The 19,432-nt window shown below is 37.2% G+C and overlaps 1 protein-coding gene across 2 annotated transcripts; it reads right to left on the reverse strand.

Moving 5' to 3' along the window:
• Window positions 1-1,382: 1,382 nt before the first annotated feature.
• Window positions 1,383-17,939, reverse strand: uba5 (ubiquitin-like modifier activating enzyme 5). Of its 2 annotated transcripts, XM_067435041.1 has the most exons (12): window positions 17,645-17,939; window positions 17,509-17,554; window positions 17,325-17,414; window positions 16,908-17,017; window positions 15,732-15,818; window positions 15,562-15,646; window positions 13,960-14,064; window positions 12,177-12,304; window positions 11,359-11,494; window positions 3,252-3,327; window positions 3,053-3,159; window positions 1,383-1,934 (listed from the first exon to the last, which is right to left on the reverse strand). In XM_067435041.1, the coding sequence occupies exons 1-12, from the start codon at window positions 17,791-17,793 to the stop codon at window positions 1,857-1,859; spliced, it is 1,197 nt and encodes a 398-aa protein (XP_067291142.1). In that variant the 5' UTR covers window positions 17,794-17,939; the 3' UTR covers window positions 1,383-1,856. The 2 variants fall into 2 exon arrangements, with proteins under 2 accessions (XP_067291142.1, XP_067291143.1); XM_067435042.1 differs by lacking the exons at window positions 17,509-17,554; window positions 17,645-17,939 and having other exon boundaries at window positions 17,330-17,412.
• Between the last annotated feature and the right edge of the window lie 1,493 nt (window positions 17,940-19,432).

Raw genomic sequence — 19,432 nt, forward strand, 5'->3', positions numbered from 1 at the left:
AGAAATAAGCCTCCATAGTTGATTGTTCATGCAGTGCAAAAATATTATTTACATTTTCTCATTATATGTGCTTGATATACCATTTTTTCCAATTATCACTGACTATAATAAATTATAAACTTGAGTATAAATGTGTTCAGTAACTGGGTTAAAGTTCAAACATTGAAGAAGTGTATTTACCTTATGTATTTTAAGAATCATGTCTCTTACAAAGCACTGTTCACTTGCACAGTACAAACACGCTGGAAGCAAATATAGTGCCATCTCTGTGGCCCATGGCATGTAAAGAGAGATGTCGAAAAGCGGATGATTAAACTAATCACATTGTTTCCGTCACTGCTGACTTTAGCGTATGCACATTAATCTCATCATAACTTCATGCGGCAGGTTCTTGCTTACGGCTCCAAGCCACACTGAAATGAAGCACAATGGAAGTTTCAGTCTCAACTGCTTCCTTTAGGGATTTTTTTCACCTTAACCCTAAAAACTTAGAACAGTTGTAAAGTGCAAAGCATATTTCATGGCACTACAAAAGGACAACTGTAATACATAGCCATAGAAAACACTAATTGATCAAATTAACTGATTTTATTATATTTAATATCTTATTGTAAAGGTCTCACATTTTAATAAGGGAGCAGTTACATGCTTTCAATGCCACAGAACACAGCATGTGCAATAATGTTTCTTGAAATGCATAATAAGAGTATCAGTATATGTGTTTTAGTTTATACATTGTCTGTTCAGCTGAATATATGCATCTATATCCATATATTATAACCTGTATATTGATATTTTATTGAGAAATGTTACTGTTTTCTGTTGTTTAATTCTGTAGAGTCTCTGATGTGAAATACCTTGCTATGAAATTGCATGTGCCAAGTTCTGGCCAGATCTGTTTACATAGGAGGGATATTAAAATGAGTATAAAAGACTGTATGGATGCAAAATGGAAGAAATGCCAAACTCCAATTTCTCAGTGTCTGTAAATACTTAAAATGCAAATACACTAACACTACTTGGAAAGGTCCTAAAGCAGATTTAGCTACTAATGCGTGTTATTTTGAAACAAAATCTTGTATCTGTTGGATTCTGGGACATGCTAATTATCAAATAATTTACTTTAATCTTCCATCATGGCATGTATTACATTATATATTGTATTACAAGATTGGTTCCAGTGCTTAGAGGTGTTTTCACTTCACTGCCAAAAGAGGTGTATTCTATGCCCAAATTCTTCTAATGCATTTGATCCTTGCACAAAAGAATATTATTGTGTATCATTATACCAATAAATTCTTCATTGAAGTTGAAGAGACTTTCCATGGAGTGGGAAAATGGATTTCACTATTACTGTTAATCACAGCTAAGGAAAAACTGAATAGAATGTAACAATAAATTTATTTTCTTTTGCATTATTACAATGTGATCCATTCAATACAGCAGTCAGAATCAGGCTTATTATAAATTGTCTGAAAATATTTGTGTGATGTTCACATACATTAGAGATGATACTATTATACTTAGATGTGTGGTTAAAGTGACATTTCCTCCACAGCTGTTAAACATAGCCATTCAAATGAGTTCTATTGACCATTGCCTACTCTCTGTAACCTCAACACTGCAAAAACAAAAGATTAACAATGATATCAATTCAGTATTAAGACTTTCAGTCGAAGTAAACCTCTAAACATCTTGAATGTTACAGGTTGTTTTGCAAAAACAATAAAAAACTAAATCCAAACTGATTTAGTATGATACCTCAGATGTTACATGTTTACAAAATGATAATGAGTTTGATTTCAGTGTCTGTGGGAGAGTTCAAGGACGTCTGTAACGTCTCGCTCATCATCTCCTTACATTTTTTTCATCTGAGCCATCAGCTCCTCTAAACTCTGGTCTGTTTCCTCCACCGTCTCCCCTGAATCTCCATCCTGGCAAAGAGAAAGAACACATGGAATATTATGTGCGCACAATAGTAAGGAGACAATCATGCTCACCAAGGCTGCATTTATTTGATAAAAAATACAGTTAAACAGTAATACTATGAATTTTACAATTTAAAATAGCTATTCTCTATTTGATTATTACCTACAAATCTGCATTTTCAGCATTATTACTCCAGTCTTCAGTGATCCTTCAGAAATCATTCTAATATTCTGATTTGGTGCTCAAGAAACATATACTTATAAGAGTACTTATCATTAATGTAAAAAACAGTTGTGCTGCTTAATATTTTTGTGGAAAACATGAATAGAAAGATATTTTGTAAACATTCTAAATATCTTTACTGTCAATTTCAATCAATATAATGCATCTTTGCTGAATAAAACATCAATTTATTAAATAAAATAAAAAAAAGTACTGACCCCAAACTTTCAAACATTAGTAAAATTGTTTGTTTGGTAATTGGTAATGTTTAAGGCATTAATAATACTATAAAGAGCTTTACATATAGAAGGGAGAATCTCCTCATCACCTGGATGATGCGACTCCAGACATATTGTGCCAGAATGCCCAACACACACCAGCTGAATGGTGGAAGGAGATGGAATGTTGATCCCAATCAGTATATGGGGATAATTAGGAGGCCATGATGGACTGAGGCCAACAGGCAAATTTGGCCAGGATGCCAGGGTTACACCCCTACTCTTTATCAAAGGACATCCTGGGATTTTTAACGACCACAGAGAGTCAGGACCTTGGTTTAATGTCTCATCCGAAAGACGGTGCTCTTTTGTCTGTATAGTGTCCCCATCACTATATTCGGGTGTTAGGACTCACACAAATCACAGGGTGAGTGCCCCCTGCAGGCCTCACTAACACCTCTACCAGCAGCAACCTGGTTTTCCCATTTGGTCTCCCATCCAGGTACTGACCAGGCTCAGCTCTGCTTAGCTTCAGTGGGAATCCAGTCTTGGGCTACAACGTGATCTGACTTATTTATCTGGCCTAAAACTTAGGTTGCATTTACTTTCATAAAAATTTACTTCGCTTTTTTTAATGCAAGAAAAATAACAGAAGTGTTGTATTATATTTCAGTGGGTCATACTTTTTTAGGTATGGTGTAGGCTACATTAATGCCCTCTGGTAGATCTGGTACCGGTCCTGATGCATCCTGTAGCTCCGCCTCCGACACCTCTGACACCAGCTCAATGCCTGTCAGACAAAATGTTCAAGCTTAATAATGTTTACAGAACTCAGTTTTATGAATGCAGAATCTTTTGTGTGTGTGTGTGTGGAATGCCAACCCCATTCATTGTCTTCATGCACCACTTCCTCCTCTTCCTCAACCACTTCCTGCTTTGGCCGTTCTGCTTCTTTTATCTGGAAAACAGTCACCATTAATATTTTGGAACGGTGTAACTACTCAGCAGTCAAATTTAGGCTGATAATAAATTGGATGAAATTGTAAAATAACACCCTTGAAATTCAAAAATAAAGAATTCAAAAATGTTGTGGGTTTAATATTTAATTGATATATTAATATTAATAAATAAAAATCACACTTTGACTATACTATTAAAGGAATGGTAAATGGACTGCATTTATATAGCGCTTTTATCCAAAGCGCTTTACATTTTTGCCTCACATTCACCCATTCATACACCGACAGCGATGTCAGCCATGTAAGGCTCATCCAGCTCGTCGGGAGCAGCTGGGGTTAGGTGTCTTGCTCATGGACACTTCGACACTTGGTCAGGTGGAACCGGGGAATGAACCACCAACCTTTCGGTTTGTAGACAACCTACATGAACCACTGAGCCACTGCCGCCTCCTGTTTTTAGAAATAGGGCTTATTCAGCTTCTTTCCTACATTTAGATATGTGGGCAAATGCATTTGTTGCCAGCTTGCATGTCCCGAGTAAAAGGGATCCAAAAAACAAAAACAAAAAAAATACCTGATTACTTCTTGTCCTGCGTATTCACGAGTACAAATAGCGCTGCAGAATAAGACTTGGCGATTTCCTAGATATTGACTAGGGACTACATTATGGGGAAGCACAGGCAAAGCACTGCTACTTTACTTACTCCTCACCACCTCTGGCTGTTGAGCGATTGCAATGTATTGTGTGATCTCTCTGCGCCCAAGTAGCAGTGCGTTGCCTGTGCTTGCTAGCTGGCAACATAGGATTCCATTCATTATGCTAAGCTAAGCTAGCGGCGACCCTGCCAAACTAAAACAATGCATGCACTGAGAAAAAAAAAAATGCATTTGCCCACATATCTAAATGTAGGAAAGAAGTTGAATAAGCCCTGTTTCTAAAAACGGTGGAGTGTTCCTTTAAGGTTCAAAAAAGTATTATTCAAATTTTTATTCGTTATCATAAACATCTCCATTAATAATAGCCCTGTCACAATTGGTAACTTATATGGCCCAAACACAGATGACCCAGCTTTTTTTCAGACTTTTTTTTCTTCAATTTCAAAATTTTCTAATTGTCCAGTCATAATTGCAGGTGATTTCAACACAGTTCTAGATTCAACAATGGATAAATGTAATAGTTTAGGCAATAAACGCATTTGGAAATCTGCAGAAACCATAAAACAGTTCATGAGTGATTTTGGTCTTGGCGATAGTTGGCGTCTACATCATCCTAACAGTAAAGAATACTCATTCTACTCACCAGTACACCACTCATATTCCCGCATTGACTTCTTTCTTACCAGTAATTCTATCATATCAAACATTTCTGAATCAAAGATCCATCCAATAGTAATTAGTGATCATGCCCCGGTAACATTAAAGTGGAACACAACTAGTCGAAATAAACCTACTACCAGATGGCGATTTAACACATCTCTCCTGAAAGATCATGATTTTGACAGTTATTTCAAACGAGAGTGGGCATGCTTTCTAGAGATGAATGACTCCCCGGAAGTATCCCCATCTCTTCTGTGGGAAACGGGAAAAGCCGTACTAAGAGGGAAAATAATTTCATTCTCTGTTTACAAAAAAAGGAAGGAAAAGGACAAACAGGTAGAATTGGAACAAAAAATTAAACAACTAGAAGACATTAACATCAATAACCCAACAGAAGAAACTCAGGATTCATTAAGAAAATATAAACTCAAATTGAATGAATTAATCAATAAACATACACAATTCCTAATTCTTAGGCTAAGGCAAGAAAGCTTCCATCATAATAACAAATCTGGTAAATATCTGGCAAATCAAATCAAACAAAATAAAGAAAAAGCTACAATAACATTGATTAGAGACACAGCAGGGAATTCCACCAACTCACCAGAAGAAATAAATCAAATCTTTCACAATTTTTACAGTAAATTATATTCCTCCGATAAAGACCCAGATCAGAAAGAAATCAACTCATTTCTCAACAATATCAACCTGCCTCAACTCAGTAAAGATCATATAAATACTCTTGAAGCACCCTTATCAGAATATGAACTTTTGAATGCCCTTAAACTCATGCCAAACAATAAAGCACCAGGCCCTGATGGATTCCCTGCTGAGTTCTACAAACACTTTTGGTCAACTTTATCGCCACTCTTCATCCGTATGATAACTGAATCAAAACAAAAATCAAAACTCCCAGATAGTATAAACACTGCCACAATTTCACTCCTTCTTAAACCAAATAAAGATCCAACATTACCTTCAAGTTATCGCCCGATTTCCCTAATCAATGTAGACATTAAAATCATCACTAAAGCACTAGCGCATAGAATAGAAAAAGTCACACCATCTATAATCCATCCAGATCAAACCGGTTTCATCAAAGGTAGACTCTCATCCAGTAACACACGTAGACTATTTAACTTAATGCATTATTCATCAACTCAAAAAACCAAAACCATCATAGTTAGTCTCGATGCAGAAAAAGCTTTTGATAGGGTCAATTGGAAGTTCCTGTTTTCCACATTAGAGAGGTTTGGTTTTGGGGAGTCATTCATTAATTGGATCAAAATTCTATATACATCACCTTCAGCCACTGTCATCACTAATGGATTAACATCACGCACCTTCACACTACAACGGGGGACTAGACAAGGATGCCCACTCTCACCTTCATTATTTACCATGTTCATTGAGCCATTAGCAGCAGCTATCCGTCAAAACAGCTACATTAAAGGAATTCAAACAATAAACATGCACCACAAAATTAGTCTTTACGCTGATGATATATTGCTATATTTACAAGATCCTCCATCATCACTACAAGAAACGATTAAACTCATTGATTCATTCTCAAATATCTCTGAATACTCGATTAACTGGAGTAAATCTGCTATACTCTCATTACATTCCAACAGCTTGGATGTGACATCCCAGACACCACCTATTCCTTTGTGCACCAACTATATCACATACTTAGGCATTAATATTTCCCCTAGGCTGTCAGAGCTGTTTGGACTCAACTTTACACCATTACTGAAAACAATAAATGATGACCTGTACCGCTGGATGAATCTACCACTATCCATTATGGGCAGAATATCAGTAATCAAAATGACTATACTCCCTAAATTAAACTATTTATTTACAATGACTCCTGCACTACCCACTCTCACTTGGTTTAAATCACTAGACTCAATCGTCACTAAATTCTATTGGAAAAATAAGACCCCACGAATTAAATTGACTACTCTACAGAAACCAAAAGCACAAGGAGGACTGGAAGCACCACATTTCTACCACTATTTTTTGGCCAATCAACTCCAAAATATATACAAATGGATTCATCCTAACCCATCAGAAAGCACATGGCTAGATGTTGAACAGTCAATTTGCAAAGACATTAACATTTCAGAACTACCTTTCCATACTCAGACAATCAAAAAGCATCACTGTTTTAAAACACCAACAATAGCCGCAGCTTTGACAGCCTGGTGGAAATTTCATCAAATCACAAACACTCCTCTTGCACCGTCTAAATACACCCCGATCTGGAATAACCCCGATTTTATAGTTAACAAGAAGCCACTCAACTTACGCACATGGGTAGATAAGGGCATCACACAACTTCAACACATCCTCCTTAATAATAACTGGGCACCATTTTCCCACTTAGTTATGAAGTACGGCATTGGGAGTAATTGTTTTTTGGAATATTTACAAATCAAGTCATCTATTCAATCAAAAATCGACACTCAGACAATTAATCTAGATCTCCCTCCTCCAATCTTAGAGCTAATTAATATAACATCCCCCAAAAAACTACTCTCCAAAATATATAAAATAATATCCAAATCAGAAAACACATTAAGCCTGCCCAATGCTAAATGGGAATCAGACTTATCGATTACTCCCAATGCCGCTTTCTGGTCACAAATTTGTAAAAATATTTACTTCATGACAAAAAACGCCAACTTACAACTTATACAGTATAAAGTTCTTCATAGATCCCACCTAACTGGACAGAAATTATTTAAAATGGGTTTTTCTTCAGAAACATGCTCACATTGCACACAAAACACCCCAGACACCTATTTACACGCTATTTGGCATTGCACCTCAGTTAAAACATTTTGGGAGAACGTTACTGACTCACTATCCAACCTTATGGGTTGTCACATCCCACTATCTCCCTCTCTCTGTATATTAGGTGACATATCCATAATCAGTTTAGACAGTACAAACAGTCAGTTACTCCTAGTGGCCCTAACTATCGCCAAGAAAACTATCCTCATGAACTGGAAATCAAGAAACACCATACACATTACAACTTGGAAAAATTTACTAATAGAGTACATCTCCATGGAAAACTTGTCTACCTCTACTCAAAATGATACATCAGAATTACACCCTTCTTGGTCAGCTCTGTTTAACTTCCAACAGTCATGAATCCACTCACCTTCTTTGTCTGAAGCCATCCTTAATGATACACCATCAATAATGGGGGGAGCGGGGTCAGGAAGAGGTAGCAACACAGACTATTATTAAATAAATAAAATTTCTTATAAGATTATATTGGAATCTCTCTCTGTCTCTATCTCTCTCTCTCTCTATCTCTCTATCTCCCTTTCTATTCTCTCTCTTTCTATTCTCTCTCTATCTCTCTGTCTCTCTCTCTCTGTCTCTCTCTCTCTCTCTATCTCTCTCTGCGCTTGTGGACCCTGGATGGTTGTGGCATACTAATCCCTGTCATGTGCGGGTCTGATTAGTCGTGGGTGGGGGTGAGGTGGGGCCGGGGGCCTTGGTCTGTCGCCCTCCAGCTGGTAGTTGTCGCGCTGTTTTAATGCTTTACATATTAGGTGAGGTGCACACACATTCATTTGGAGCATAAAACTAGTTTAAATCAGGAAAAGAAAAAAAAGAAAAAAGAAAAAAAAAAAAAAAAAAAAAAAAGGCACATATATAGGGTAAATGTGGCGTGGACATGGCGGCCTGCATGGGCTTTGCACTGGGCAGGTTCCATGCTACACGCCATGTTTGTTTTAATGCATTATACACTAGTTGACAAACACATCAGACAACAACAACAGCAAAAAACACAAAGATAGGGTCAGCGTGGCATCTATGGAACAGCTGGGGGATGGGCATGGATCTCGGGACCCTGGCAGCACCTCACCTTGATAGCCCATTGCATTACAACTCTGGCAGAGGTCTATCCTATGCCATGGCCATGAGGGGTATCAAAGCTTTATAATACCTTGTTATTAATAGCTGATCAATATTACCATTATTATAATTATTTTTATTGTTATTATTATTAAAATCATTGTTACCACTACTATTATTATCACTATTAATGACTTTTTATATATCTACCATTATTATTATTATTATTACTATTACTACTATTGTTTTTATTTGTCCTCTTCCTGACCCCTTTAACCTTCCCCTCATTCCGGATGAAAAGAGTATATTTGTATATATGTTTGTCATTACTACTACTGATAATACTATTAATACTATTTGTCATTTCTAATGAATTGGATTTATCATTATTATTGTTATTATTATTAATATTGCCATTACTATTGCTGTTGTCACCTTATTTATACACATATATTTTTTGGTTATGTCTGTTGTACTTCCCTACATGATTCTTTATTCATACATTAACACTCCCACACCAGTTACACGCACAAACACACACACACACACACACACACATACATACACACGCACACATCGTACTGGCATGTTATGTTTTGTTGGCCCTTGTATTTGTATTTTGCATCTTACTTCTCTTTTGTAAATATTGTACTTGTCTGTTTGCATAATAAAAAAAAAAAAAAATAAAAAAAAAAAAAAAAAAAAAGTATTATTCAGCCAAAGACAAAATAAAATTGTGTCATTAATTACTCAGCCTCATGCTGCTCCAAACCCATAAGACCTTTTTTCATCTTCGGAACACAAATTAAGATATTTTTGATGAAATCCGAGAGCATTCTGACCCTCTATAGACAACATTAAAATAGTCCATGTGACTCCAGTTGTTCAACCTTAACGTTGCGAATTGATGAGAATACTTTTTTTGCGCATAAAAACATAACTTTATTCAACCATTTCCTCACATATGTGTGTCAGTTTTAGATGCTTTTCACATTGTAAACAGTGTAGCTGTGTCAGAACACCGGCTCAGTATTGGCCAGCGCTGTACACGTGATCACCACGATGCATGCGTGTGAACCCAGAAGTGTCGCCCTGTGTTTACAGTGCGAAAAGCGTCAGAGATGAGAAGAACTTGTTGAATAAAGTCGTTATATTTGTTTTTGTTTTTCGTGCACAAAAAGTACTCGTTGCTTTATAACATGAAAGGGTTAGTTCGCCCAAAAAGGAAAATTATCCCATAATTTACTCACCCTCAAGCCATCCTAGGTGTATATGATTTTCTTCTTTCAGACAAATGATATTAAACAAATTATATTAAAAATGTCATGGCTCTTCAAACCCTTATAACGACAGTGAATTGTTGTTATTTAAGGCCATACAAGTGCATCTATACATCATATAAGCTCAACACGGCTTCCACCAGATCCCTTTCAACTTACAGAAATTGTAGTGCCTTTAGCAGTTAAAAATGCTTACACTAGGTCTGACGACATTGCACAGGAGTTACATTTTTTACCAGTTATCTTGCAGAAGCTAGATATTTTACTTTATAAAGTTTTAAATATGGATATTTTTCTTACAAAAACGCTTCACTTCAGAAGACCTTTATTTACCCCCCCAGAGCCGTGTGGAGCAGGTATATGACGGATATATGCACTTTTATGGAAGAAGTCTGCCATTATAAAGCTTGGAAGAGCCTGGACATTTTTAATATAACTGATTTTATTTGTCTGAAAGAAGAATGTCATATACACATAGGATGCTTGAGGGTAAGTAAATCATAGGCTCATTTTTATTTTTGGGTAAACTAACCCTTGAAGGTTGAACCACCAGAGTCACATGGAATATTTTAAGGATGTCTTTACTACCTTTCTGGGCCTTGAAAGTGGTAACAATGTGTTTGGGGGGAAAATATCTTTATTTGTGTTCTGAAGATGAACAAAGGTCTTATAGGTTCGGAACGACATGAGGGTGAGTTGACAATTTTCATTTTTGTGTGAAGCGCCTCGATCGCCCCCCGGTGACCGGTCCCAGTATAGCCGCCCCTCTGTGATTTCTAATGGACTCGAGGAAAACTAAACAATCAAATTACACTTCAAATATTTTTTCCCCAAAGTTAGTTTATGTCATTGAAGGCAGTTATCACCACAATGATTTCATTTCAAGTGTTCGTTTTTAAAATAAGTTTAGTTTTAGTTAGTTATTTGATGCTATGAAAATGGGGGGTGTGACGTCATGATTGACAGCTGAGACTGACGGCTTCTCTGAGTAAAGTTGTCACTGAGGCACTAACAGACTTTTTTCGAGATTTTTGGGAGCAGATTGGAGCTTTAGCTTTAATTTCTACATTTCCATAACTGTTTTTTTCACACCAACATAATTAATTGTTCTGAATCTGAGAGAGTGTGGGCGGGCTTTTGATATCGCAGCTGTACTTCCTGCTCTACTTCCTGCGCTCTACTGCGCAACTCCGGTCCCGAAAACGCTACTGCGCAGACACGGTCCCAAGATGTCCGCACCGTGCAGGCCATCTGAAGGCTTCAAACAGCCAAGTGGAAATGGATGATGTTGCGTCGTCCATATTTTTTTACGGCATATTGTGTTAACTAACCCTTTAAGGCTGTAATACATATATAAACACAGTATAAAATATATCTGTGCCCATCATACACCATGCGATTTTCAACGTGATTTTTGTCCACTCAAATCTGCAGATTGGCTCTGACTTTCGGCAAATAGCGTCAACAGCAAAAGTTGTATAGTGTATTCAAGCCTTTAACAGTAGCACATGAAAATGAGTGTGTTTATGTTTGCATTTGTAAAAGTGTCACCTTGAACTCGTCCTGCTGTCGCCTGCAGTGTGCATCATCACACTGTGGGTTGGCCTTCATTGCCATGCTTGGGAAGAAATCCTGCATGGCATTATAACCCAGGTAATAACTCACTGTCCCAAACCCCAACAGATACCTACAACACAGACAATGTCATTCCAGATCAGTATATATGATACCGGAAAATATGGAGCTCATCACACTCAAAGAGACCCAAACTGAGCAAAAATAATCAATTTGGTGCAGTTGCTGACATTTATATGATCAAAATTCAGATAAAATTCTGCTGGCTTGTAATATAAATGAATAAGATCTTTATAACAGTATATCAGAATACATGAAATGCATATAAATATGAAATGTCACTTGTCTCCCTACAAAAATCTTAGTAAGAGGATATAAAAATGCATCGTTAGATGCTTTTTATTGTGAGGATGTACACATAAACATTCCTCAAAAGCCTAACATATATTTTATAAGTTGCTTCAGTCTGGTAAATGTTTATCTTTAAATATTATCAATATAAAAGTCATTCTTAACTTACTTTATAAAAATTGTTACAGATTTCACAGCAAAAAGACACATGTACCACGACCTGAAAGGGGGTGGGGGTGTGTTTTTAGATTTATGCTAGAAGGCCTTTTACTTCAAAGAATTATGAACTATTAATTAGACGACAAAGGGGAATGTAGCTGATTGTGTACGGTTTGATCATGTTAATAATTTAGAGACTGTAGAAAATTGCAGTGGGCTATGGGTTCGAATCAGAATGGTTAGGCCTGTGTCGAATCCTCAGGATTGTGATTGTGAGGTCTTACTTCAAGACATTCTGCACAAGGAGCCCGGCGACAACCCCCATTGTGGTGGGCAGGCTGGCGGCACACACCCCGTCCTTCTTCAACGTCTTCTCATCGATATTTGCAGCCACGACAAGGGGAGGTGCACACTGACACACAGACAGAACTGCATCAGACCAATGCTCATTTTCTCCCCCATTTGACAGAAATAGTCAATGTTTTATAAAACTGGCCTATCACAGAAACTCACAAAATACTCTGGTCTATGACAGAAACAGTGAGATGGTTTTTAAGGTAATCATGTCACCATGAATTCATTTTCAATGCACATAGTGTCTAGCCTTAGCCTGACAAGCCAGACCCACATCAAGATGTTTGGTCTGGAAACTCACCATAGACAGGGCTCAATCCGAGGGGCGGGATAAACGGTTCTCTTTCAAACTCCCTCTGCATGCGAAAGGATAGCGCTACACCAACCAGAGCAACGAAGGTGAAACAGAGCTAGTTGATAGATTAAACATTCTCCATATCCAGTATTAACTCCAAGTCTTCCAGAGTCGTGGTCAGAGCTGATTCGAAAGACCGCCGCCGTTCGCCAGTTTCTGTGTTTACTAGAAGCACGCAAACGCAACTCGGCCGTCGTCATTATGGCCCCGCCCACCAACTATACAGGATGTGATTGGCCTGGGAAGAGTTAGGGGAATACAGCTCAGAAGGGTATTGAGAGTTGCTAGATGACACTTGCGGGCAGATTAAATTTGCTGCCGCTAGGGTGCGTCTAGACTAGCCTAGAAATCTAGACGCACCCTAGCGGCAGCCAATATAATCGGCCGCGAGTATCGTCTAGCAACTCTCAATACACATCTGAGCTGTAAAAAACAAACTCTGGTCAGGCCAATCACATCGTGTATAGAGTCAGTGGGCGGGGTTTAACATGATGACGGCAGAGTTGTGCTTGCGTGCTACTAGTAAACACAGAAACTGGCGAACGGCGGCCTTTAGAATCAGCTTTGACCGCGACTCTGGAAGACTTGGAGTTAAGCTTTTCTCTGACTCTGAGAAAAGGACAAAGAACAGCACTGAAGTCATTCTTAAAAAGGGAAGATGTGTTCTGAGTTTTGCTGACCGGATACGAAGAATGTTTAATCTCTCAACGAGCTACGCTTTACTTTGCTCTGGTTGGTTGTAGCTCTATCCAATTGCGTGCAGAGGGAGTTTGAAAGAGAACCGTTTATCCTGCCCCTCGGATTGAGCCCTGTCAATGGTGAGTTTCCAGACCAAACATCTTGATGTGGGTCTGGCTTGTCAGGCTACATAGGGTCAGATTTACTGAATGGCAAATTAGCGCGAGACCGCAATCCCATAAAAGCGACAATGCGCAAATTAAAAGAACACAGACTGCGTTGGTCATTATGTAAATGATCTGGCTGTCTATCAAGAGCAGCGTAGAGTCGCAAACAAGCAGAGCTGATAATAATGAGGAGTGTGTGATTTACTAACAACACAGGCACAAAGTGGCTCAAGACATGCCGTTTTGGGTGTTAAATAATGGTACAAATACTAGTAAAATGAATGGCGCAAACCTTAATAATTATCGTTGCATGATGATTTACATACTCTCCTCCCATAAATAAGGTGTCTAAAAAGGAAACACCTACAAATGCATTTATTCACAGCATGTCTTCACTAAAATCTGAAAGTAATTTAACAACAAGTTTAACAACAAATGAGGGTTTGCGCTGACAAGCTGTTAGCAAATCTGACCCATGATGTTTTAATATTGGGGTGTCAGTGTTTATCATACAGCAAAACAGGCCGTTTCTCCTGGGATGATGAGCTGGATGTGTCCAGAAACTGCATTCTCACTGACACCTGACTCCATCCAGATCTGTCCCAACTCATTACATGCCTATGAGAGAGGAACAAACATGCACATAATTGTTGATTTGTAGTGGCTAATTGTGAAAACATGTTTAAAATATACACTACTGTGCAAATGTCTTAGACATGTCAGTATTTTCACACAAGAAAAACATTTAAGCCAGTCATTTACATCTTTTCCTGTAGTGCGTCAATGGGAAATATCTGTTTACTTTTCCCTGATCTGACCATCACTGAGTCTGTCTGTGATCATGAAGAAACAAAAAAAACTGAGAGGGACTAAATCCAGAAGAACTGCAAAGCTACCTGAAAAACTATAATAATAATAATAATAATAATAATAATAATTTACACCAAATTTGCTCACACCAAATAGCTATTGATTTGATTTAGTTAATAGATAAATAAAATCTATTTGACATTATTTTTGAAAGCATTCTCACTTGACAGCTTTTTACACAACTGCCTAAAACTGATCACAGTACTGTAGCTTTGCAGGCAAGTTTCTTCAGTTGTCTTGGAGACGTTGATGCAGTTCTTCTAGATTGTGTGAGATAATTCTAGATAATTGTTGCTGTTATGAGTGTGTATGCAGAGCAGCCTATGAACTCCTTGTGAGCTGACTTCTGCTGATGAAACTGCAAACTATCATTCAGTAAAAAATAATATTTAACTGATTATACTTCTGACTCCCAGTCTTCATTCATCATATCTGGTCATTGGGTCTTTAACTGTAAAATCACCTACAATATATATACAGGGTATATACACCAACCAGGCATAACAATATGAATATTGTGTTGGTCCCCCTTTTGCTACAAAAACAGCATGTGTCAAAGTAACGTCCACATGAATGGCAGGACCTAAGGGTTCCCAGCAGAACATTGCCCAAAGCATCACGCTGCCTCCGCTAGCTTGCCTTCTTCCCATAGTGAATTCTGGGGCCATGTGTTCCTCTGGCAAGTGGACATGTCATGCACCCGGTCATCCACGTGACATAAAAGAAAACGTGACATGTGAATCATCAGACTAGGTCAGCTTCTACCACTACTCCATGATCCAGTTCTGATGTTCACGTGCCCACTGTTGCCGCTTTCGGCAGCGTGGAAAGGGGTCAGCATGGGCACCCGGACTGGTCTACAGCTTTGCAGCTAGCCCCAAACACAACAAACTGCGATGTACTGTATATATTCTGACACCTTTCAACCAGAACCAGCATAGACTTCTTGAACTACAGTAACTCATCTGTTTGATCGGACAACACGGGCCAGCCTTCGCTCCCCACGTGCATCAATGACCCTTGGTAATTGGGGAATTGTCGCCGGTTCATCACTGTTTCTTCCTTGGACCACTTTTGATAAATACAATTTTTCACAATTTGGCCCTTGTCAAACTCACTCAAATCCTTACGCTAACCCACTTTTTCTGCGTCTACATGCATACATACATATATATATATATATATTATACATACATACATACATACACACCTACGTATATATTTAGTTTAATGTAAATAACTCACTGTGTTAATGGCCATCCGAGCCTCAAAGTTATCAACACAACTGAGGACCAAATCTACAGGCTTCCCGTCTTCAAGTCCTCCATGACTGAAAACACAAAAGCAGGACTTTATTACAACCAAATCTAAATAAGGAAGAAAGCTTTTGAGGCAATAATAATAATAAAAATCACCTAATGCGGTCCATGAAATGCGTGAAGTTGTCCATTGTGGTGATGTTGTAATTGTGAGTCTCAAAAGCAACATCTGGATTAATGTTCCTACGCAGGAAAACACAGCATTATAATGGGAAATAGCAGCTAAAATGCATTAAAATGCTGGCAAATCAGTCAATAACCCCTCATGTATTCATAATTATTATTAATTCACAATCTATTTTTTAAATAAAAAAATAGAGACACCTGAGGTGGATTTTCATCAATAATAAAATACTGTGTATTATTTTTTAAGGGACAAATTTAAACCTGTCACAATTCCCCAAACCACCTAATTTGTAAGTAAATCTTTTTTTTCTGTTAGGGATAGGGTGTGGGTTATAGAATTTACTATACATTACAGTATTTGCTGTGTGTGTGTGTGTGTGTGTGTGTGTGTGTGTGTGTGTGTGTGTGTGTGTGTGTGTGTGTGTGTGTGTGTGTGTGTGTGTGTGTGTTACTGTTTAGAAGCCTGGTGTTGGTAACATAAAGTCTCCTATGCTCATCAAAACTACATTTATTTGAGAAAAAACACAATGAAAAAGTAATGTGGAATTTATTACAGTAAAAAAACTGCATTCTAATTGAATATATTCAAAAATTTAATTTTTTCCAAAGCTGAATTTTCAGCATCAATACTCCACTCTTCAGTGTGATTTCCTTCAGAAATATTAAATATTATTACTAATATTCTTTTAGACATAAACATAGTTGTGCTAAAGAAACATTTTGTATTATTATCAATGTTGAAAACAGTTCAAATCTGTGGAAACCATGACACTTTTTTCCAGTATAGATGAAGAGAAAGTCAGAAGTAGAAGAAATGCATAAAACCTTATAAAGGTGTCGCATTTTTAGCACGATTCCCACATGGAATCATGTCCATGTTTTTTATGTTGATGATGTGAATTTTGTTTTTTATTATTTTATTTTTTAAAACGAGTGTATTTTTATAAGATCCTTTGTGTTTTGTTTTTAGGGTGACTTTTTATCACTTTGACTTTTTATCACATGACTTTTTCTATCAAGGGTTTACAGATGAAAATAGTTTAATGTTTATTAACGTCCTGCACTGCCCCTGCAAACAAACCAACTTAAACAGTGTACTGTTGAATATGTTTATGGATAGCTCAAGATGATGAATTGCCCCTTTACCTAAGAGTATGTTCGGCAGCCTCAACTTTACTGAGTCCTGCCTGATGTGGCTGGAAGAAGAGGCGGTTCATGTTGGCCAGCTCCACCTTATCATAGTCAAACAGCAGCAACTGCAGGGGAAGAAATCACAGACACAGCAGAAAGAGGCATGACAGTCTGTTACTGCAGAGCCAAGGCATGTCTCCAGGGGTTATGCTATTGGCTTCCCTCCTGTGCTCCGACCGGCACTACACACACTACTGGAATACAAGGCTTGAGGAATGCACCATCTTTAATTGAAAAACATTAGGGGTGCACCACACTATAGATTGCTCAATCAGTGCATCACCATCTGATTCATGCCTCCTACTGTCACATGACACTATGACGGAGAGTATTAGATCTAAATATTGAGGAATGATTGTAAAGGTGCATTACCTTACCAATGCCACATCTGGTGAGCATTTCTGCAGTGACACTCCCCACCCCTCCAACTCCCACTACTGCCACAGTATACGAGCGGATTTTCTGAGAATGATAGCAGGTGGATAGTTGTCATCTGAACACAAGCAAGCAGTTAACACTATAAAAGTCTCACAAAAGAACAAATAAGCACGTTTACCTCGTAGTCTTGAACTATGCCCATCCTTTTGAGTGCCATCAGACGACTGTAAGATATTTAAAGCAATGGGAAATATGCACCGGTTTAAGCCTTCCATATGTCAGTCAATAAACAAAGCAGGTATCAAAATGCTCACCTGTATGGATTTGAGTCTACGACTTCAGCGCTCATTTGATCAATCTTTGGTCTGAGATGATGTTCAGCATCACTTTGCTTCTGTTTGGATTTAATTAGTTCATTTTCTAACTCACGGATTCGCAGCCTCAGTTCCTCAACGGTGGCCATTTCTTCTGTAAAAACACTCTATTCCAAAAACTCAGGTTGATGTGATCCGATGGTGGGAAAACAAAGCACAAAAGCGATTAAAATTACTTCATGTACACGTCTGCACTGTTAGAAATCAGCTGGCGAAGAGTGTCTCTCGATATTGAGTCCGGAGTGAAACACAAGGTTCACAGGAACGAAAGTTCCCACAAATAATGATTCCCCCGAATCGGTTCGTCTGAACAGATCTTTTCAAATAAACCAGTTAAGAAACCTGCTCGGTATATCACAAGTATTATGGGAAGCCGTTTATATATTTATGTTAACCAAGTACCACATTATGAAAATAATGTAATCTGATTATTTTTGGATTCCCTTAAGGCTGCTTATGTAAATAAAGTCTGGTAAAAAGCAATAATCAAAGTACTTTTATTTCAGAACCAGGAACTATAATCAAGCAGTGCTTAATTTAACGTTATTATGTCAAAATACAAATGTATTTAGTTTTAAATGAAACCATTGTAATCCTGATAGTATTCCCAGTTTTTACAAAATGTAACAATAGAATAGTTCAAGTTACTATCAAAATAATTACTAGTGTCTAACAGGGTTGCCAACTTTTAAGATCATGTTGGAGTGAGATTTTTTTTTTTTTTTTTTGTGGGGTCTCTATTTCGATCTTATGTTAGTATCAATTCATATGTAGTATATAGCTAACCCACCTTTTTAGCAGAGCTTTTAATTGACTTTTAATTGACTTGCTACTTGCTTAATTTATTTTATTTTTCGGTTTTATTTATTTATTGTTGTTGATTGTTTTGTTTTTGTTTTTAAATTCTGTAGCACTTTGAGATTTTGTTTAATATAAATTGCATTATAAATTAAATTTATTATTATTATTATTATTATAGCTTACGGTACATGATAAGAAGCAAATTAATTTGTTTTAGCACTATTTTAAACATTTCTTGGGTCAAATTATATGTGCCTAATTTCATTAATTGGGATGCTGATATGTCCTGATATGATGCATAAGTTATTATCGTTTCACATTTAAAGAAATCTAGTGTTTGATCTAAATTTTAATTAAAATGCAAGACTGTTTTTGAGCAACTAGATTAGATACATGTATATTTATTAAAGAGCCATAAGGCACCTACTGGGTAATTGCATTACAAATAAACATTACTATATTTTACCCACAAAATTACTCTAATTTACCTCTTTGCATTGGAATTCTCTATTTTAACCTTAATTACTAAACAAATTGTAATATAAATAAAACATCTCTTCAAAATATTCAATAAATATTATTGAACTAAAATATAGAACACTTATTTAATTGAAAAATAGTTATGGTGTATGGTCACATTTGGCCATCAATGAGTATTACTGTGAGACCAATTAGTAAGGAATACCTGAGGGCTAAATACAACAATAAAATTAATGTTAACAATGTTGCATCTCTATTACTCTCCATAATAAAACGATCCTGTAAATATGGCTGACTTAATAATCAATGCACACAAAGCTGTACTGTTTACCAAAAACTGCTGCAAACATCTGAATAGTGAAACTTTTGTGTATCTGCTTAAGCCATTCAAATGCATTGACACAGCGCTAGAAGTATTGAGCGCTCCATGAGCCATGTGACTGTGCG

Source organism: Pseudorasbora parva, chromosome 24, assembly GCF_024679245.1.
Source record: "Pseudorasbora parva isolate DD20220531a chromosome 24, ASM2467924v1, whole genome shotgun sequence".
NCBI classification, from domain to species: Eukaryota; Metazoa; Chordata; class Actinopteri; order Cypriniformes; family Gobionidae; genus Pseudorasbora; species Pseudorasbora parva.